General features: G+C 38.8%; 1 protein-coding gene across 1 annotated transcript in view; it reads left to right on the top strand.

The window, feature by feature from the left end:
- LOC149070146 (uncharacterized) overlaps positions 1-21310 on the top strand; it is a 302008-nt gene extending 280698 nt beyond the window's left edge. Inside the window, exons 10-13 of the mRNA XM_089250240.1 lie at positions 18748-19479; positions 19596-19652; positions 19762-19954; positions 20913-21310. Of these exons, the coding sequence (XP_089106366.1) occupies positions 18748-19479; positions 19596-19652; positions 19762-19954; positions 20913-21021 (1091 nt within the window). The 3' untranslated portion in view covers positions 21022-21310. The remainder of the gene's footprint in view (positions 1-18747; positions 19480-19595; positions 19653-19761; positions 19955-20912) is intronic.
- Positions 21311-22479: the final 1169 nt, after the last annotated feature.

Below are 22479 nucleotides of genomic sequence, written 5' to 3'. Positions count from 1 at the left end.
GCCCATGACCTCAAATCGAATTACGGGAAAATTAACTAAACGGTACACTCCCAGATCGCAGCAGTTCCAGAGCACTCAAGTGACCCCACGGCAAATTTACAGATTAATTAAGTGACCCAAAGAACGTTTCCAGATCATTTAGAGTGACTAACGGCACGGTATCAGTACTAAAGTCACCCACGGCACATTTACAGATCACTTCAGTGACTAGTGGCATGGTTCCAGAGCACTTAAGTGGTTCTTTAGGCACTTAGTTATTTTTCCTCCCCTCGGCACACATTTGCAGAATCACTTAAATGGCCCAAGAAACGTTTCCAGATCGCTTACGTGACCAACGGCGCATTTCCAGATAGCAGAAATGACCCGCAAAACATTTTCAAATCACTTAAGTGACTAACGGCACAGTTTTGAGCATTTAAGCTGCCCTCGGAACATTCCCAGATCACTGTGGTGATCCACTTCACCCAAGTGGAATACTTGTTCCAGATCACCAAGTGGCCCGCGACACTTTTTCATACCAATGAAGTGACCCGCACTTTTTCCCAAAAGGTTGAGCACCCTTGATTTATTGCATTAACATGCGGCCATATATCTAGTAAATTTTTACGTTTTTCTCTTTAAATTGATAACCAGTTGTTTTCAAATAATTATGCGAAAAATAATTTACGGAATTTGCATGCATTTATGTGGGGCGTGTTTTGATCAGTTGCGTTCTCATCTGTCGACGTGATGATTGATGAACGTGTCACACAAAAAAACGTAAAAGAAATGCCAAGGATGAAAGGATCATTTTACAGTTTCATGTGTGTCATCGTGTATAATCCGCCACTTGAAAACGGAATACAATAACGTTTTGTATTCGATGTTCGCGTGTTTTTTTTTCCCCCGCCAAATTTCAAGCCGTTTTATTCATTTGGCGATTTTTTAGGTGGTGTCTCGGCTCATTCGTTAATTTCCATAAAGTGGAATTAACAGGACAATCTTGGAGGAATTAGAAGAATTATCCCAGAATGTAATTATGAAAGTTACCTCAGTAGAATTAGGAGGCATCCGAAGTTAGAAATTATAGAAATTTCGAGCACCAAGTCCCTTGTCGAAATTTACAATTAAATAAGTGATGAAAATTTCAAATAATTATTGGGATCAGGTGTCTCGAAGGGTAGACTAATGGTCCCAGGGCCCTCAAATAGAACAGGAGTCCCCTAATAATTTTTTTAAATTAAATTTATGTGTCATTATGCACTTGGGTTTAGTTATTAAAAATTCTATTCAGTATTTCACCACAGAAAGGTAGTTTTTACAGGAGTTGAAATTGGGGGGGGGGGGCGAATCCTGAAAGTAGTCCGAGTCGGCCACAATATTCATTGACGTATGGAATTTATATGGGATTGGTATTATAGGATTCACGGGGGGAAAAGGGTCCCCCCCTGAAAACTGTCCGAGCTCGTTAAAACGGGTTCTGGCTATTTTTCCTGAAAAATAGCTGGAGCTCGTTATAAGATGCCCACAATATTCATACAAAAGTGCTATATTTTTACAGTATATGGCCGTGGTTCTCAAGAAGTGCGTCGATTCTCCTAGGGGTGTCGCGACATGCTGGCGATGTTGATATTATTCTGCGCTCAGTGTTTTAAGGTGGTTCTTTTACAAATGCAGAATATCTACTGGAGTATTCTAGGGAATCAAGGATGAATTACATATGACTATTCGTGGATCACAAAAAGTTTGAGAAGCACTGCTATATGGGACTAATATCAAGTTCGGCTTCACAGGCTGCATGAGATGACTCAAAGGGGCTACGAGTCGAGCGAGTATGCCATAGATACCAATTATAAAGAACAGGTCGAAGACCCCTAGTCGATGATCACAACCCCTCGTTAACCAAAGACCATCGAAGGCACATTTCCGGCCATCAAGTCACCACTGACCATAAACGAGGTAATAACGGGTTGACGAATATGCGGTTTTCATTTCGATGAGGCCGGTAATGGACAATGACGAGTCCTTTTCCGACGCCCGATATACCTAAAGGAGAATCTAAAATATACGATTCTCGTGGTCTGAGAATGCGCATTTCGGAAAATACTCCGTGTAAACCCCGCCGGAGAAGAGTTTTCAAGCCCCGTGCAGTGTTTGCAAACAGATGTGCAACGCATTTTTCCTCGAGACACAAAGTGATTCATTGTGTCTTCATAATATTACACGGGATTTTTCTTCTACTTTCTTGTGGTTACTCTCGTCTATTTGGATATAAGCAAAGAAAAGCGTTTTTTTGTGTGTGGAGAGAAGCACTTATTACTTCCTACTCCTACTAAAATGTGTCGGCCTCAAGGACATTTTTTCCCTCGCATGTCCCTACTTCTTATAAATGTTCTTTCTTTTTCCTTCACAAAAAACCAACACCTTCTTTATGGTTTCCATTTTGTTCTTCTTCTTTCAAGGAAGTTTCTGTCAAAAAAGTTATTTTTTCTTAATTTTTTTTAAGGCTCGCATCTGGTTTTTTGAAGAGAGAGCATTATAAAGAGACGCGTGTGCGTCGTTCTTTCAGTATTATTATTATTATTATTATCAAATACTGTCGAGAACTAAAAAAATATTAATTGCCGAAAGAGGAAGATGTCACAAGATGTTCCAAATGGATTTTTTTTTTACTGACTTTTGGGTGAATTCGCGAGGTTCGTTGTTTGAAGTTTCGAGTTCGGTACGTGTTTGAGTCTGGGAAGGGAAAAAAAAATCCGTTATATTTGAACGGGAGCTGATAATTAGAGCCGTTTACGGTTGGCCCGGGCTCAGACATTTTCGGGGAAACTTGATTTGTCTTGTATTTTCGTTGGAGAAAAGTCGGCATTCTCAAATATGCATGTCAAATAAAATAGTTCACAGATATGTCAGAAACCCCCCCACACAAAAAAATATGTGTTGACTGAATAAAAATTTCAGGATTAAAGTTCATATTAAGTGGGAAAAAAATGTTTCAAAATTGAAGGAAGAAATTATTTCCGAATGAAAGGAACAATTTTAAGATTAATAAAAGAAAAAAATAAGAAATAATGAAAGAAGAAAATAAGAATTAATGAAAGAAGAAAATAAGAAATAATGAAAGAAGAAAATAAGAAATAATGAAAGAAGAAAATCAGAATTAAAGAAGTAAAAAAATTCAGAATTAATGAAAGCAACAATTTTCAAAATTAACGAAAGTAACAATTTCAGAATTATAAGAGATACCGTTATTTCTTGGAACTATCGAGATCGAAAAAGGGTAGCCGAGGATTGCAAAAGTTTATTAATCCCTGCTCTAAAATCATTTCTCAAGTATGTAAGTGCCGTAGTGGATTTGCCAAGTAAAATGCCCGGTAATTAATGATTCCTTGTTGGTTGAAATTAACATAGAATTAATGAATGCAATGTTTTGAATGACGTTTCATTCCGTAGAAAAAACCCACTCATATAACCACATCCAGAAAATGAGTAGAGGAAAAAAAGGGTTTTCGTACTAACTCTGCAGCGTCGTATAAGCCGCGCAAGATTTGCGTTCAAAAATAATCTACACTCAAATGAAACGAAATTTTGCATGAACAACTTTAAATTTTTCTATAAAGGACGAAAAAAATATATATCTGGAGAGGATAATGTGACTATTGTTTTACTATTAAATTTTGAAATTTTACTAGTAAAACATTAGGCATTATTCTCTCGAGATATATTTTGAAATGTGATGAAGAAAGAAATGTTTATGAAAATTCATTAGAATCTCAAGCGAAAATATCAAAAAGAAAATAACTATAATAAATGATTGAATAAGGCATTGCTTTGAGAGGCAAAAAAAATTAATTTTCAAAGTCGTGTACGTCGCGGCTTTATTACGAAAAATCACGGGGCGCCACTGATTATTTAAGAAAATCATCGTTATCACGGATTGGTCACTTTTCGCGATTTACACGAAACCTTCATCATGTCCTGCCTATCCAAAAAATTCGCCTGGACGGAAGAAGTTTTTAAGGGGGTTGGTGCACGATCTTGGCTTCCCATGCTTTCCTATGGGAAAAATCTCTTTCACTTAAGGAATATTTACAAATTTCCTATTCACTTTAAGCACTCAATTTCTCCCTCCCCCAAATACTATGGATATTTTTACACAGTTTTACCCGAGCATTTAAGATTGCCATTGTTGCTATTTTTTTTTTCTCGAATTTTAACAACAAACAACTTTTTTCAAAAAAATCATCAAAATTTACTAATATTTTTTGCCATAAAATTTTTTTTAAATGATTTTAATAAAAATTCCTCTTATTGAAGTATGTAACACCATAGTGTTGAGAGACACAAAGTTTCAAGATATTTTAATGAGTGGAGTTCGTAAAAATGTTCCTTATCTAATAAAAGAAACTTTGTTTTGAGAAAAGAGCATTTTAGTGGAAAACATTGCGATATATAATGCCTGCTAGCAGTTTATATGAAAATATTTCAAAAAATATTTCTAGTACAGGTAAAACAAAAACAAATTTCAATTTCATTTTAAAAAATACTACGGCACTCATTAGACCTTCTAGAGTTCCCAAAAATGTTAATTTCATACAAAAATTTTAATGAAATTTTTTTTTGTTTTTTAAATTTAAACAAAGCGTTGCGCAAATGTCAGTCAAAAATGGGTTGAGAAACAGAAAATTCAGAAATTCACAAAGAACTTCTTGGCATGTTTCTCTATGTCAGTGTTTCTCAACCTATGGTCCGCAGGCAGATTTGATAAAATTATTCGCCCGTTGTAATTGATATTAATAACATCCATATGGGTAAAAAATAAAATTACCTCCATACTTAGGTCCACCCACACACCATAGAAGAGAATGCAGGAAATTGCGATCCTAAATACGGGATATCTCTAAATTTTGCCAAAAATACAATTCGCAAATTACTACTAAAATTCCTGAATGGTGTAGAAATAAAGAGTTGATACAAAAATCTCAGTAAACAAAAAAATTTTCTCTCTCACGAAAAAATACTCAAATCATACGATGACCATATATTATTGACAAAAATTCGGTTAACTGGTAATCCGTAAAATATGGGACATCACCAATTGTCATCAAAAACGAAATAGGCACAATCACCGATCGTAATTGAAATTCAGAAAAAAATTGTAGACAAAACATTAGACCTATGTGAGATGAAAATTCATCATTTTTGCCATAATTACCATAACATAATTTATATTATGAAAACGCCGTGCATTCACCGCGTAAGATATCCCAACCGTGACCTCCGCTCTGTCCCACTAAGGGATATATAAGCTGGTCCGTCCCAGGAGACGTGGGCCACGGTGGAAAAAATCCGATCGTGAGATATCCCAAATTCAAATAAGTACCGTCGGAAAAAAAGCGGGACAAACGCATAACGTAAATATAAGCATTGAAACAAACGAAAATTGCGGCAACGTCCCGTAATACGGGACACAAATAGTCCGTCACTTCAGACATTTCAGACATTTGTTTCAGACATTTCAGTGGTCCTTGTTTTCGGAAAGGTTTGAGAAAAAACACTGCTCGATATAACTCTCTCCCAACGTAGAGGCGGCGATCGACAGCCATTTTCTGATTTTTCATCCGAAAAAAAAAATGGATGCACGCGCATTTCTACATTAAAAGAGTAATAATGATGGTTTTTTTTTCGGAGAGAGAGCAACCCTTTTTTGGCTGGGTTTGGCTTTTTAGAGTGTATTGGTTGTTGTGTTGTGACCTTCAGGGTGATGGAGGAAAGTCAGCGTGTCGTTGAACCACTAACTCAGTGGCATTGAAATCCAGTTCTGTGGCATTTCCTGTATATCTTTTTTTCCATTCTCGATTGTGGCGTCTATTTCTCTCTTTTTCCTCTCCGCAAACATATCTTTTTCGCCCTTCTCAGCACAACGCCGTGTATTGTATAATAATAATAATAATAATAACACACCACATCGCTGCTTTATTTTGTTAGTAGGAGAAGGATTATTCATACATGCGTATGATAATATTGTTTCTTTTCCCCTCTATATACGTTATTATTCCCTTTTTTTATTTTTTTTCCCCCTTTAGATTCTGTTATAAAACGGTTTTGCTGTTTTCTGATTTTAAATGTTAGCTCTTAATTTTTTTTGGCCGTGATTATAATTGCTGTGATTATTATTTTTAAATTTAATTCGGAAGACTTTTCTCTGTGCTATAATCCCATAATTCTGTTATTATTATTATTATTTAGTAGTGCTGATCCGATTAATCGAGACGGTTAATCGATCGATTGTTGATAGCAGTTAAAAATTTTAGTTGAGCTAATCGACTCGATCGATTCGATTGAAGTTTTTCATTGAAAGTTTGTGAATTAACTTGATTTGTTTGAGAAAAACCAATTAGATGTGTCTTATAAATCATGTTGTATACATGAACATTTTGGAAAAGTGACCGTATTTAAGAATATTTGAATCACTCTTTTGATCAAATTTGATTCAACGAAAACTGATGATTCCAGTTTCAAATTGAGTTTGGTTGGAGTTTTAGAAGGAAAGACCAAAATTTATTGTCTCCACGATAATTAGTCCGATTAATCGGGTCATGTAATCGATCAATTGCAATCGAGTAAATCGACTCGATCGACTTGATTTGTTTGAAAAATCTATTACAAAATACGTTCCTGTGTATAACATTTTTGACCATATTTAAAAATATTCGAATCCGTATTTTGATCAAATTTTCCAACAAGTCTATTCAACGGAAAGTTTCAACGTTTCAAATTGAGTTTGATGGAAAGTTTAGAAGATTAAAATTTTTTGACTCCACTATATGAACAGTAGTTTTTCGTATTCCTGGTAGCATCAGCTCTTCTCCACGCAAGTACCATTTTGCAAGAGTTTCTACGAAAACAATCAATACTATGATCGAAAGTAGTTTCGAAATCAGTGAGTAGCCTGAAATAGCCGATTTAAAAAAAAAGAAGACAAAATCCAAGTGAAGAAATTTGGCAGGTTTTGACATAATTACATTCAGCATATTGAATTGCTTCTAGTGAAGCCTTAATTTCTCTATCTGTTCTTATATTTTTTTACATCTGTCGAAAGGTATGTGAAATGAATTAAAACAGTTTTATTTCATCTATTAATATTATACGATTCAAGAAAACATTCGATTAAAATTCAATTAATCGATTAAAGCTTTTGATTAACAGATTAAAAATTTTAATCGATTCCCAGCCCTAGGTTTTACGGATCGGTAAATAAGGAAATAACTTAGATTTGATGAAAATTATGTGGAATAGTTGGTTATAATCAATCATCTATGTTTACATAATTAATTATTCCAAGTCTGCGACCTCATCCGAAAAAATTATGCGTGGAATTCAGTATTTACAAAAATTCGTGCAATTATTTACATCATTAGCGACTATATTTGTGTGCCGTAATATACACTTGAATATAATTCCTTCACGGGAAGTTCTATAAAAAGCTACGGATCTTAGAATTGAGAGGGCGAGGAGAAATTTAGGCAAAAATACCCGAATTTTACCCCAAAAGGGGTATCTTTTTTTTTTTTTTTACCTCGTCTTGCGGTATTCCGACTTCCGTTTTTTTTGCATTACGAGGGTAAAAACGGGGACGTTTTCTCTCTTTTCTAGAAAAATTCCGCTTCCTTTTTTCGTGTTAAAAACGCACCTTCCGTTCACCCCCTAAAGGACCTTTTCGTCCTTCAAGGACCAAAAGAATAAGGGATGGAAAAAAGAGAACATATAAAGTGAAAGTGAAGAACCTGAGGCCCACACATGCATTCAGAGAGCATTTCAACCTTATTTCACTTTCCCCTTTTCTGTTTCCGGGAAAAACATGGAAAAGGGACACTTTTTTTTGCATTAACTTTTGAAGATCTTTAAGGAAGATCTTCCACGGAACCCAAACGAACACATGAACATTTATATAATATTATTATAGCAACACCAATGAAAGCATTGACAGCTTCTTTTAAAACTGCGTTACCCCCAGCTGGAAACCACCGCCCTAAAGAACATTATTATGGATATTAGTAAATATTATTTGAGTGATTTATAAGACATGGATATTTATTTTAAGGGTTCCGTATATTTCTTCGAAGTTTCCATGAAACATGGATATATATTTCAAGGGTTCCGCACAATATAGATGTTGCTTCAACGATTCCGCAAAGCAAATATTTATTGCTAGGGTTCCGTAAAACACAGATATTGCTTCGAAGATTCCATAAAACATGGACATTGATCTTTCAAGGGTTTCTGATATTTCTTCAAAGATTTCGTAAAACATAAATATCGATTTTTCTAGGGTTCCGTACCAAGTTTACTCTGTCCGTTCGAAATTACAAACACTCGGGCGCCAATATGGGTATTAACTCCGGGTGACAGAGAATATTCTTATTTTCAGTTTTGTCACTGACAACTTCAGATCTCTTCGGCGGGTCATGTTCTGGTTAGGAGAAGAAGGCCCTGGCAACCTAGACATTATTCAAGAGTTCCCTAGCATTTCGTAGCTTCCAATGCTTTGGTTCATGCGGGACCATTAATATTAAGAGATTTTTCTACGGAATCCTTGATCATGGGGGCTCTAAAAAAACTCCATCCCGAAAGTTCGAGATGATTCTCATCATTTTTTTTCCTTTTTACACGCCAGGTTATTAATTAACCATCCCGGCCCTTGAAGAGTCCTTCCTGGAGGGGCCAGTCAAAGATTCTAGCCTAAGGGCACTGCCCCTGATGATTATACGACCAATTAACGGAACCCCCCCCCCCAAAAAAAGGCATATTTTAAACATGAATACTTCTATTTAAACATCAATGAAATATTTCACTGCTTTTAATACCGCGGAACCCCGAAAAACCTCTTCCAGAACCTTGGGGTTCCCCGGAACATCAGTAGCAAATGGGCCCGGGGGCCTCAAGTGAAGAAGGGCCTCAGAAAAATCAATTAGCCCGGGGCCCATGATACTCTCAAGACGGCCCGGCTTGCAGCTTGTTGAATATGTGATCGCAGCGTACCAACCGTGGTCCCATGGCAGGGATCCCGACCTGAGGGCCTTGGGTATCAATCTAAATTTTTTTGTAGCTACTTACACTAAAAATTAATAGAAATGACCCACCAAAAATCCTGATCTAATCGGGGTGGGGGCACTCAAGGATGTTAGCTGAAACACTAACACTTTAGAGGACGGGTATGGTAGCAAGTCAAAATTCTGGATCGATCCGTAAAATTTTTAATTTCTCGCATTGTAACGCTTCGGTTTAAAGAAAAAAAAAAATGGGGAAAATTTTGAAAAATAGGGAAAAATTGAAAGTTTTTTTAGGGATAATTATTTTTTGCCCCGTCGTGGGCCCGTTCTTGGAAGAAAAAAAAAGAAGCTTCGTCCGTGGCGAATATCCTTGATCGCGAGCATCACCCTTCCTCTTAATATTTAGGACGACGTAATATGCGGGGCTTCCCAACCAATCACACGACGCTTCAGTTACTGAAGTACGACCTTCAAAATGTATATGAATGTATTATTATTATTATTCCAAGCAAGAAAAACACATAATCGCCATCACTGTATGTGTTTAACTCTCGCCCTCCATCTTACGCATGTACCTCTTCATATTAGTAATTAGCCCTTTTTTTCTTCTTCTCTGTCTTCTTCTGCTCTCTTGGCTTGCTTCGACTATTTTTTGAGTTTTGTTTTTTCAGGGTCAAAATTTTTCCAACTTGATTTGATCATTATACAGCCCTTTGTGAGAATTTGTGTCCCGTCCCGTTTGTAAGGAAGTCTTAGAAACCTGACCCAATAGGACTTTATTAGTCAGTCACTTATAATCTTTTTTGGAGATGATTATAGATTTGTTTTTCCTCTTGGGTCACATGAATTCAAATGTCAGGTTTTTAAGTCGAAATATCTCGTCAGTGCCATTGATAGGGTTAAGACAGTCTTTGTAGCATCAGGATCCTAGACAGTGATATTATGAGCTTAACCTTTCCCCGATATTGCGGAAATAACTAAGCCCCCTATAAAATGGCATACAGTTGGCTCTGCTTGATCGGATAACGGATTCGCCCCCCCCCCCCGCTTAACCGGATAAAATCTTCCGGCAACAAAATCTCCCCTACAGAGACAATGTTACAGTTCTCCGCTTAATATGATAATTTCAACGACTTTCCTCCGCTTAACCGAATATTTATACTTGTCACATCTACTGTTAATACACATCACCCACTACACACAATGATCTTATTGAATGAAACATTTGGAATTAATGGGGGAACTACGTGTTATGCTAAATTAAGATGAAAAAATATATATATTTAGGCTTTATATTATACTGGCCAAGTATCAAGGTGTCCTCAACACGTACATTTAATTATTTTATTTATGTTCTCTGTTGCTGCAACAGAGGGCACCAACTTTCTCAATGAAAAGTAAAACTTATGTATCGTGATCATTGTAATTAATTATAACTTTATACTATAACGTTGTAGAATATTGGAAGTTGAATTGTTCCCTTCATAATCGGATATTGTGCGCTAGAATCGTTGATATCCGATCAAACGGGGGGGGGGGCAACTGTATCTTTTTTCATGAAATAGACTTCTGATTTCCAGCTGATGAAAATTAAGGGGAGGGGGGTAGGAAAATGTGTTCCAAGTGAGAGAAATCAGCTTTACAAAATAGCTGGGGTTCGTCATTGCCAAAATAAAAGGCCTTCAAGAAGACGAGATATCTCGTCAGTTCCGCGGAGAAGGTTAAGGCAGTCTTTATAGCATCAGGCTGTTAGACAAAGTGATATTCTGAAGCCCTTTTACTTGGTTGGAAGTGTCTCTTATAATTCACGTGCAATTATTCTCGATAATCATGGTCCTAGATCTCATCACTAGGGAGGGGGCCCCCTTTATGCACCTGAGACTCTTCCGGGCCTTGCCGTTAAAACTAGGGTCTCTCCACGCATGAGCGAAATCCAGGACGGCCCGCGGGCCTTGCGATAACGAGATTTGGTTGACCCCTAAGCAAGGTTCTTTAGCAAGCCCCTAGTCCAGACGTACCCCCCACTCCCACCGTGAATTTTTGCGACAAAAAGCAAAAAATGGTAAGAATCGCCCAGGGGCTTCCGGGCTTGAGCCCTGTAAGCCCATCTTTGTTGGGCTATTATCAATGTAAAAATGTTTGACCTCTATATTTTCAGGTGGCGTCCCAAGCTCTTATTTTTCCTTCAAAAAATGAGATCTCCACTACAACCAGTGTTTATTTACCTGTTTCCTAGTGCCCCCCCCCCCTTCAACTACCCCGAAGGCCATTCAGAAATTCCAGAGCAGTGCCATATATAACAAGACTGAAGAGGGTCCTTCAAAGTTCAGAACTAGGGTGGGATCTTAGCCCCCCCCCCGTCTTCCCCCCCCCCAGGCCCATCCCACAATTGCACAATTTTCTCCATGTCTTCCAGGGATCGTTCTGTTTACTGGCACCTTACCTACCTTTTTTTTTGGGTTTGTATCAGAAATGACCCCCCAGTGAAAAAAGGGCAGCTTTTTTTTTACAGGTAGGTAGGTGGTAGGAAACGCGATACCGTTGTTGTTGTTGTTGACGTTGGAGGCGGCCCTTGGAAAGCAGGAAGTGAAGAAAAGGTGCCCTTTAGGGTAAGGGGGGGGGGTCCAGGGAAGCGGAGAGTTCTTGGACAGTGTTGTTGAAGGTTCCATTGGTATTTCCGCCTATTATAAGAAAAGAGAGACGTCTTCTTTGAGGGTCACAGGTTCATGTCAGTAGGGGGAACCTTACGGGAATTTTCGTGTTATTATTGATCGAAAACAAAGTCGTTCCCATCCGTGGGAGTATTTGTTGGAATCCCCCTAAATTTAGGGATTTTTTGATGATTCACAATATTATGCAATGACAGCTTTATGGTTTTGCCGCCTATGGGCTAGACCAGTGGACCAGTTTCTCGAAGTAGGCATCAATGACTCCTGGGGGACATGGAAGGGTTCAAGGAGGCTCAGAAGCTCAAGGTTTAGTACAGGATCCTATCGGTTGATTTGAGTTGGGGGCGATGAGAATAAAAAAATTTGAAGAAGGGGGCGATGTGGAAAGAAACGCCCTCGATCGGAAACTATGGGCTAGACAAATTCCGCCCTTTACCTATTTTAGTCTAGTTTTCTTGGCCTTTTATTACACAAATTTGCCGTCCTGGGAAAATTTGAGTAATAAGAGGTTCTGCCGCTTAACCCCACACTCTGTAAATGCGCCTCTGTTTTTAATACTCCCTTATTCACTCTTTCGGTCCCTCAACTGACCTGGCCTTTGGGTCTTCTTAAGAGCTTCATGGTAATTTCCCGGGCAAAATTATTTTTCTGAGGGCCCCTTTCTGATTCAAAATGCGTGCTCACCAATTTTTCAAGCCTAATCTCGAAAATATTGACCAGATCTCATCATCACGAGGACCCCCCCCCCCCCCCCTACCCATCCGTGGGTAGGTCCATGTGTCACGGCACTGTCTCTATAGGTCTTTTTCGATCGCTTTATGGTTTTACAAATTTTACAATGTTGAAAAATTTAGTTCCACAAAGCCGCCCTTCTCCCAATTTACTAGCTTTCTTGATCCTGGAACAGGGTTTTTAGGCTGGGATATTTGGCGTGCTCCCAGGCCAGATTTCCACGGGCCCTCTATAGATAATTTATAGCGTGAAAAACAAAATAATGACAATCGTTATAGCCCGCTAAGCGCCCCCCCCCCACCCGCAAATACGCCTCCTATAATATCATAACTCAATTGGTCCCGTGCAATCATTGACTTTCTCTGTGGTCCCGAATAATTGGTCATTTTTAACGGGGGGGGGGGGGCTTGTTTAATCATCGGCCAAAAATAAATTCGTATTCTTTTGTTATGTTAACCCTATGCATTGCGTTTCTTTTTGCCTCGGCTGGTTACGGTCGAGCGCCAGCGCTTTCAGGGTTATGGCCAGGGTCAAGGCGACACATAACCACACACAAGGCAAAAAAGACCACCACCATCATCATCATCATCGTCATAGCTGAAACCCTGGGTGAAGTCAATGGTCGGGTTCGGGGACGCGATTGGCATCAGGTAGAAAATACATACCAGAGCCTCTGCTTTAAGATCATTTTTCTCCCGATTGATCGTGAGATTATAAGGAGTGGGTGGATCTGATACTTATCGTTGTGTATGGAAAAAACGCTCACGAGGCCTTGACGGAAATACCTGTTGATAACAATGCTCGGCAACAATAATCGCACAACCCTCCCCCTTCCTGAATTCAAACACTGCGAATATTAGTATCAAGGCCCTCGTTTATTACGTGCATTTTCAATTTAATTTCTAGTTTGAAACACGTCAGGCGGACGTTTCGGCTATTTTGCGGGGTCGCTAAGAGTCCACTGACGATTTCAATCAATATTTTTACAGTGGTTGGTCCTTACCGGAGCTCTTAGTTTGTTGTTAAACCATGAATCACTGACCTAAGGGGTACCGATTAAGAAGAAAACGTTGGAGCGAGAGTTTGGGGGTGACATTAAACGCTTACCAGAGCTCTCAGAAATGATAATTAAGATAAATTAACACATGGGCTCTAAAATTGAGTCTCTTCGTTGTTAAATCAACAAATTTTATGCTCAAGGGTGCCGATAGGGGAAAAAACAACGTAGGGACGAGCAGGGGCGTCGGAAGTTCTTCAAAACCTCAACGTGCTCGTCTTGAGCTCCACGTAGAATTTTTTTTTATTTCTGAATGAATTCTCTGGTGGGGAGGGGGGTGCTTGGCAAGACCGCAACTAGATGCTTGGTCACCCGGGGCAAGCGCGCATTTTGACGCCCCCTTGTAATGTTGAAGGAGAGGTTTCAGAATGAGATTTGTGCCCCTCGGGTCCAGCGCCCGGGGCACGAGCCCCGCCTACTCCCCCCTAGTTGTGGCCCTGGTGCTTGGATCCATGCCGCAAATCAGTGTGGGTGCGCACCCACAGCAACCTCGACTCCAACGCCCTTGGGGAAGGAAGTATGACATTAAACGTTTACCTGAGCTGTCGGTCATGATAATTAAAATAAATTAGTATGCAAGGCAATTAAAAAAGCCTTATCAGACCATCAAATTCCAAACCATTCCGTATTACATAACTGAGCTTCATATTTCTAATTAAAATTTCAAAATTAGAATTAGCATATAATGGATATATCAAAGGAAATCTTGCCAGTCTTGCCATCACTTGCCAGTAAATTCATGAGTACAGTCGAATCCCGTTTTAACGAATACCATTATAGAGAAAATTTCGTTTTAAAAAAGAACCCTTTTCTAATTCCCCCAAAAAAGTTTACGCAGGAACAGTGCTAGGTAACCTGGAATTCCTTTATAACGAAATTTCGTTGTAACGAAGTGATTCCTCCGGTCTCTTGGCGTTCGTTATAACGGGATTCGACTGTCATTTAAAATAGGGAAGAGTTACCTGGAAGAAAATGGATCTCAAAGTGCCTAGATTAACCAACTCTCAGGTCTTAGAAAATCTAGTCTGTGGTAAATCTGATTGAGGGCCAAAGAGATCCTAGCCTAGGGGTGTGAGAGCCATAATTATTAGACTTCGATGCGCGGGGAAAACAAATTCCGGATTTAACAAAAGGGGCCCCATTCGGAGTTGGCCTTTAGAAGACTTTCCACTGGAATATTCGGAGCTCATGATTAAACAATGTCGTGTAAGTATTTAATAGCGGATCACATTGTGTTGTCGGAGTTCTTGAACTTTTTGGAGTAGCGAGCACTGTCTATACCCGTTTGCGTATCCCAAGAAGAAGAGCACCTACACACAAACTCTCAGAAACTGTTAATCCTTAACAGCAGTTAGGATGGATTATATAATTAGAGTGTGTTGATGGAAACTCACACAGTGGGACACAGGGCTCGCGAGCATGATTAGAGATACCTAGTTTACGTGATGATAAACTCAAAGTATTAAAACAGGTTGTCCTCTAACATCGAAAAATTATGTCATAATCATGTTGGGGAGGGGGAGGATGATTCAATATTCAAGTTATATATCCTTGGCAATTCCGTAAAAAAAGTATTATGTATTCACTGTTTTATTAACGTGCGGCTATTTGTTTCCGCTTTTCACGGTGCTCATTCTACATCCATGGCCATGAAACTACCCGAATGGGGAGGAGGAAAAAATAAATAAATGCGAGATTACAGCACTGGAAATAAAGGAGTTGCGCGTTATCAAACACAGTAGATCTTTTTTAGGCTAAAGAAGAGTATGGTGGTAGAGATTTTGGCCTTCGCGCCGAACGTTTCCCCGTAATAGCCGACCAATCAGAAGCTGCCGCTTTATTGCCTCGAAAAAAAAAAAAAAAGCCAACGCTTCTTTCGTGTTCCAACCATGTCCTCCTCCTTCTTTCCACCTGTACAACTACTACTACAACAACAAAAACAAAAACAAGGATTTCCGTCCGGCGATGTCAATACACCTTCCAAGGTTACCGTTAGGAGCGAACTGTCGTCGTGCTGCCATCTAGCGGTCGGAGTTTCAACAAAAGACGGGAGAGTTCGATACAATTTTTTTTTTTTTCCCCGTTGAAGTAAAGTAGATTACGAAAAGAGTCGAGTTGTGTGTGTGTTAAATTTTTAATTGACTTTGGGTCCGGGCTAAAATATTGTTTGGCCCGGTTCGAGAACAAGTTGACAGCCAAACAGGTTATTTTATTATACCAAAAACTCATTATATTAATAAAGAAGAAACAGCCTGTTTTGGCTTATGTAGTCATTATAATCTTTCATTATGATTATATGTAGTAGTGAAACTTAGTAGTTTATTTCAATTTCGGGTAGTCTCGTAGGACCAGAAATGGATTATAGTCGGCTGAAGCCCCGGGCGCAAGAAAAAATATCGGGCCTCCTTTAGATTAGAAAAAAGTGTAAAATTTGGATATTTCCAGGCCCTTTCAGAAGTCGGGAGCCCAGGCGCGCCCCCGCCGTTAAATCCGCCTCTAAGGTGTCACCATATTTATTTAACTTATTAAGCCATTGTATGTTGAACTACTGCTCGTTGAATCAGCAGAGTGATGATGGAGAGCGTCTTGACGAGTTATTGCTACTCGTTGGAACCTCAGTATCACCAATCAAAGTTTTGCGATCTCCCAACACAATATTGAATTGACATCATCATCCCCCCCATCATCATCATTGAAATTATCATCGTGTCTCCCTTCAGACTTTACATTATATATATATATTATATTTAAGTCTATCTTTGCTTGTATACTTCTAACATAATATTTCAATACTGTAACCTAAAATCCTTCTGTAGTTTGCGCTAGAAAAAACTTTGCGGCCTAAAAAGTGCGTGAACAGGGACTCTCCCTCCTCTTTTCTAACAAATTACTTTTAATATTATATTCTAAAATCTTATTTTAAAATAACTTTGCGGTCCGATACGTGAGCAATTTTGTGGCATCTAACATTAGTTATCATTATTTTGATATTACATTTACATTAAATTCCGAAATGATTCTGTAATGGCTGGGTGGTGAAAACAATTTAACGGTTCGTGAACAGTTATGCGACCCTCTAGAAAGTTTGTACACATGACTTCTTCCCAAAGAGAAGACTGACAAGCTCTAGTCGGGGCTCTTGGAGAGTCTTCAGAGAGTTTATAAGCGTACATGGGAAAATGCTTAACACAGCTTTTAAATTGTGCTAAAACCCTCTTTGCAACCCTGTACGCGAAAAGCTTCCCTTCGCGTCCTTCTATCATATTCTGAAACTACTTTGCACAGGGTGGGTAATAAAAACCACTTTGTGCAGCGCTGTGCGTGAACAGTTTTGCGACATCATTTCAGATATTATATTCTGCAATTATTTTTAAACAACTTTGCGGCCCGGTCGATAGCATATATAGTCCTCCGACCACGAGATGAATTTTCGCTGCGTCATGTCACGTCACGTCGGATGATTTTATTCAATTTTTTTTTTTTTTTTTGGTAAAACGATTGCACATCGAGAAAAGTTCATCAGTGACTGAGCTTTCACGATTGGCATGTCCTTCTAAGATAAAATAGAATCGTTTGACGTGACTTGACGTACCGTAGCCAAATCTCATTTCGTGGTTGGAGGAATATACTTGGTCAGCATTTGGGCCCCCCTCTTGAATTCACGGAATTTAATCGAACCGATTTTCAGGCATTCCGTTCTCTTATAGCGAAAGATTCATTAAAACGCTCCCTTACAACATGATATAACGTTCATACATCAATATTGGCGTTACACTATTTCTTTTGCGCGTCTGGACATGATGATCATCATTATTATTATAACCCCCAAGACCCGTTCATACAGTAAATGATTCTTTATCCTTCGACACAATCCATTACCAACTCTCTCTTTTCTCATATATATATACAGCAGCATCACATACTGACCTTGAGGATACCTTAAAGTCTTTAACCCTTTCGCGAGTTGATAGTAGCCAATGGGAGCTTGATGGTCATTTCTTTTTTTTTTTTTAAATGGAAGGATATTTATCATTTGAAAAAAAGTCCAGTTTGCTTCTCCCTCTCGCCAGGCATCTGATCATCACGAGATGGAACCCGAACCGGTTTTCTTGAAAACCCTTTTTCTCATTCGTGCGTTGAAACCGAAAAGCAATTGCTTGCTTTATGAGATTTTTCGGAGCAATTGAAGCATTGCTCTTTAATTTGAGAGCATACAAAATAATAATAATATCCCCCCCCCCTCCTTGCCGCGTGATGAGGAGGATTATGATCACCACCATCAAGGTTTTGTGCCAAAAATAAATCGCGTAATCCCTTTCTCTGAAGAGGAGAGAGAAAAAAAAACCATCCGTTTTTTGATGGATAACGGGTGCAGTAATGCTCGAGATTTCGAATATTGGTGCATTGGGTCATTTAACTGATGATTATTGTTGTTATTAGACTTTTACACCGGCCCTATATCTGGGATGGAACTGGCGATCACGTGCCAAAGTAATGTAACCCTCGGTGATGTTGGGAATTTTTTCAAGGTCTCTGTAGTAACCCTTCCGTCGTTAAGGAAACCGGAGCTTTGAACTCGGGGCTTTTTTTGCTCCTCAACTAGACGGACCGTTGCCATGGATGCGGCGTTATAACGCACTACGACTGTCTGTGTCCACTATGGTGGTTTTTTTTCCTCGCCAATCATCCCTTCCCTTTAACTTGTCATATTGTGAATGGATTCTTTTTAATGAGTTATTAATTAATCGATGTGTTGTTAAAAATACCGTTTGAGGTAGACATTGAATGGAATGAGGTTCGGGGGCGTCGGAAGTGTTGCTGACCCGTAGGTGCTTGAATGTGCAAGATTTCTGAATTAATTCTAGGGTTTCTTGTCAGAATAGGCACCGGTTTAAGCCCTCCCCCCAATAAATTTTTCTAGGGGCTGATTTCTCTCCCCCTCCCCCAATAATTAATGAATATACAATGCAACGCACAACTTCCCTCCTTCGTAAGGGCTTGAGTTACATTTTTATATGACAACTGAACTTTAAGAACTGAGTGCGATCAGGCGCTGGCAACATTCGCCCCTCCCCCAATGCTTTCTTCACGTCGTCGCATTGTCTTGGCAAGGAAGGGAGCTCGAGCAATTACATTACCACCAGCTTCGATGCCATTGAAAACATCGGAAATATTGTTTTGAAAATACTAAAAGTATTGCTTTGAATCAAATTCTTGTGGATTCCTTTGTTTGACGAGAATATTTTTAAATTTGCAGACCCTGGTGCCATTCCTTTATCCGCATTTCCTGGTCAAACACAACCTCAATATCAACAGCATCACAGCAGGACTCATTTGCCACAACAGTCACATCACAGTCGGCAGCAGCAAGTGCATCATCACACTTCGCAACAACAACAACAACAACAGCACCATCAACAACAACAATCTCAGCACAACTATTTGGACTCTTCTCCGACCCAGAAGCCCCACAGCACTTATAACGGCCATAGTTTATCTCCAAGCCCCAGCAGCCAACATCAGCAGCAGCACCACCACCAGCTGAACCTGAGCCATGGTGGTGGTGGAGGCGGAGGTATCCACTCTGGCGCTCCGATCTCTCAACTTCAAGTGCATCTATCTGGTCATCATCATCACCACCATTCTTCCCCTTCCTCGTCTTCACAACACCACCGGCAACAGCAACAGATCAGCAGCACGACGCCGCAGCAGCAGCAGCAGCAGCAACAACAACACAGTGTGAGTTCGCCGCTGTCGCCACTGCCACTGGCACTGACCAGGAACAATGGCAGCTCGTGCTCGCCGTCGTCGTCGTCACCGGTCAACAATCTTCCGTCATCTTCCACGTTACACTCGCCACTCGGACAACACCCGTCAGCCATACACACGTCAGTCATCACGGCGACCCACAACAACATGGGCGGATTCGATCTCGATCCATCCACATACGTCGAAGATCTCTCTTTCCACGCCAGGATAAAGAAGAAAGGTAACACTCGGACATAACATGCCGACACGTTCATACCGTACGACCCAATATCTAGACTTGATTCAGAAATTCGATAGTTTTTAATCAGTACTAATGACCCTTTTATCTTTTAACAGGTCGCAAACCAAAGAACCCTGATGGCTCACCTGCTGTTAAAAGGAAAAGTAGAGAAGGTAAATTTGTGCCATCTTTTTGGAAAAATTGACCAATCATGATTGACCACTAGACATGTATGATTTCATTGGCCAGAAATTAACTCCTAGATTGTCATATTTCTTGTAGGTTCAACGACATACCTCTGGGAATTCCTCCTCAAACTCCTCCAGGACAAAGAATACTGCCCGAGGTACATCAAATGGACGCATAGGGAGAAAGGTGTCTTCAAGTTGGTCGACTCGAAGGCTGTGTCTAGGCTATGGGGCCTACATAAAAACAAGCCGGACATGAACTACGAGACCATGGGGCGTGCGCTCAGGTTGGTATCGCTTGAAGCCATTGCTTGTAATACAGGGGGGGCCAAAAGACTATGCCACATTTCAAAAATCAATATAAAATCAACCGGTTGGCATATGAGAGTGTGGTTTGCAGCAAAATTCTTGCCGTGATCTCATGATGCTTATTAATTTAAAATAATGAAAGTTAAAAATTCCTCACCATTAAAGATGGCGCTATAGCGCTGTAACGGTTTGGTAACTCCTTTTCCACGCACTCTTTACAGCTCGAGCTACCTCCAAATCATACCCAATTTCAGGATATGCATTTTGGAAAACTTGATGCATTCGCTGACATGAATTAGGTTGGGGTTTCGATTACTTGCCACGTTAATCGAGCACAAATCTTACAGTGCCATCTATGTGTGAAATCTTGAACTATTTTTAAATGAAGTTCTTACATGACAAACATTTTTCTGCAATTCTCATTCATTATTCTCCAATTGGTTAATATTCATGTTTTTTTATAGTATTCATTTTTAAAATGTGACATGTCTTTTTATTCGCATTACAAAGGGATGTAAAAAAATATACAGGGTCATTAAAATTAAAATTTATTAATTTGAAAAATTGTAGAGAGCGTCCTACTGATTGAAACGCCATCAAATTCCGACAACGGGTACTTCAGATGATGTTCTCACCGTTAATGAAAAAAAAAATTAAAAAGGGTTCAAAAATTTGCCAATAGCTGGCGCATTGTCTTGTAGCATTCTATATCTACGCCACCTATCGGCGAATATTTGAACCTTTTTTTTTAAATTTGATAAAAGGTGAGCACATTATCTTGAGAGTCTGTTATCCGAATTTGTTGTCATTCAATCCACAGTAGGAGGCCCACGTAGAGAGAATAATTAAATTTCAATAACCCCTTATGCCTGAGATACACTGATTGTGTTTCTTACCCAATCTTATCTTAATTTTTTTTTCCCATTTCAACACCAGGTATTACTACCAGAGAGGCATCCTCGCTAAAGTAGACGGCCAGCGTTTGGTGTACCAGTTCGTCGACGTTCCAAAGGACATTATCGAAATCGATTGCACGGGTGCGTGATGTTGAATCTGATCCAATTCTCTGAACTTGGGAAAAAAAGAATGTTGAAATAAACGTGATCCGTGGCACATCGAGATCGATCGATCATTTCGGGATGAGTTAATAATCCCAAATTTCGTATCTGTGACTCGAATCCCCTTTAGAAGAAGAAAGAAGATCCCAGGATTCAATCTTTTTCCTTCAAAAGAATCATATTGAATCGCTTCGTGACGAGATCGATGCCTATTTTTCTAAAAAAAAAATAGCATATTCAATATCAGGGAAGACGAAACAAAAACCATTATCATGTAAAAAAAAAAAAACTCGACAAAACCGAAACTATTTATTTCAGTTTTATTTTTTCAACAAGAAAAACATGGTCATGTAAGAAAATATTGGGACTGAAATCGATCAGCGATGATGAACATTTTTTCGCATGTCCAATGATGTTTTTGACCCCGGTACAACGTGTAGCTAATTATTACATGAACTGTCATAACTGACAAAAAAAAAGAGGTGATTGGTGATAACTGTATAGAACATTTTTTTTTTTTTAATGTTGAATGTTAACATGGTCCCCCCCCCCCCTCTTTGTTGCCGTTATTGTTATTATCAGATAGAAATGTGCAAGTAATGTGATTATCATATGATACCGTTTCCTAATAATTTTCAAAACTATCAGTGTTGTTCAATAGACTAAATTATCAATCCGCTTTTATTTATACATAACAATAAATACCTCTTTTTCCAGTCTAATTGAGCATAATTTTCATATTAACTATTCTTTGATGCCCATTGGATTAGAATCTCTTTAGAAACTCGTATTGGTTGTGATATAACGTGTTTTTTTTTTTAATGTCTATTTTTTAAGTTATTAGGTACATGAATTTTTATATTGAACCTGTGGCGTCTTAACGGGTTGGCCAGTGGGGCACTTGAATAATTGAAAATTCTTACCCATTCTAAATTTATTATTATTTTTATTAATTTCATTTCTTGAATATTTCTTTCAATTTTATTCGATTCTAAAAAAAATAATTATACAGAAGGAGGCCCCCTCCCCCGAACTCGTTGAAACTCCCTGACTGTAACGATTATTATTTTATTCCCCTATAATTTTATTAATTAAAAAATTAACTATATTTGATTACGGGAATATAGGGATTTTCTCACTTCAGGTTTTTCCTCCTTAGGAAAAACCCGAGAAATTTCCCTTCGATTTTTTCGAATTTTTTCCTTTCCTCCCTAAAATAATAATGACAATAGTAGACATAATTCTTTTTTTTCATCACATTGTGCTTTGCGATAGTAAATGGAAGATCTAAACGTGCCTTTACTATTTACGGAAATAAAAAAAAAACTACTACAGAAAAGTATAAAGCTAATTAATATAATTTTTTTTGGATATAATATTTATTATCGTGTTGAGAATATATCATGATGAATTATTGGTGCTATAATAAATACTTAATAATGGAA

This window comes from Pholcus phalangioides, unplaced genomic scaffold, assembly GCF_987345545.1.
Source record: "Pholcus phalangioides strain wild (caught in Gottingen) unplaced genomic scaffold, Ppha-v1.0 ptg000022l_1, whole genome shotgun sequence".
Classification (NCBI taxonomy): Eukaryota; Metazoa; Arthropoda; class Arachnida; order Araneae; family Pholcidae; genus Pholcus; species Pholcus phalangioides.
Note: the sequence above shows the minus strand (reverse complement) of the source record. Positions and strands in the feature narration are given on the sequence as shown.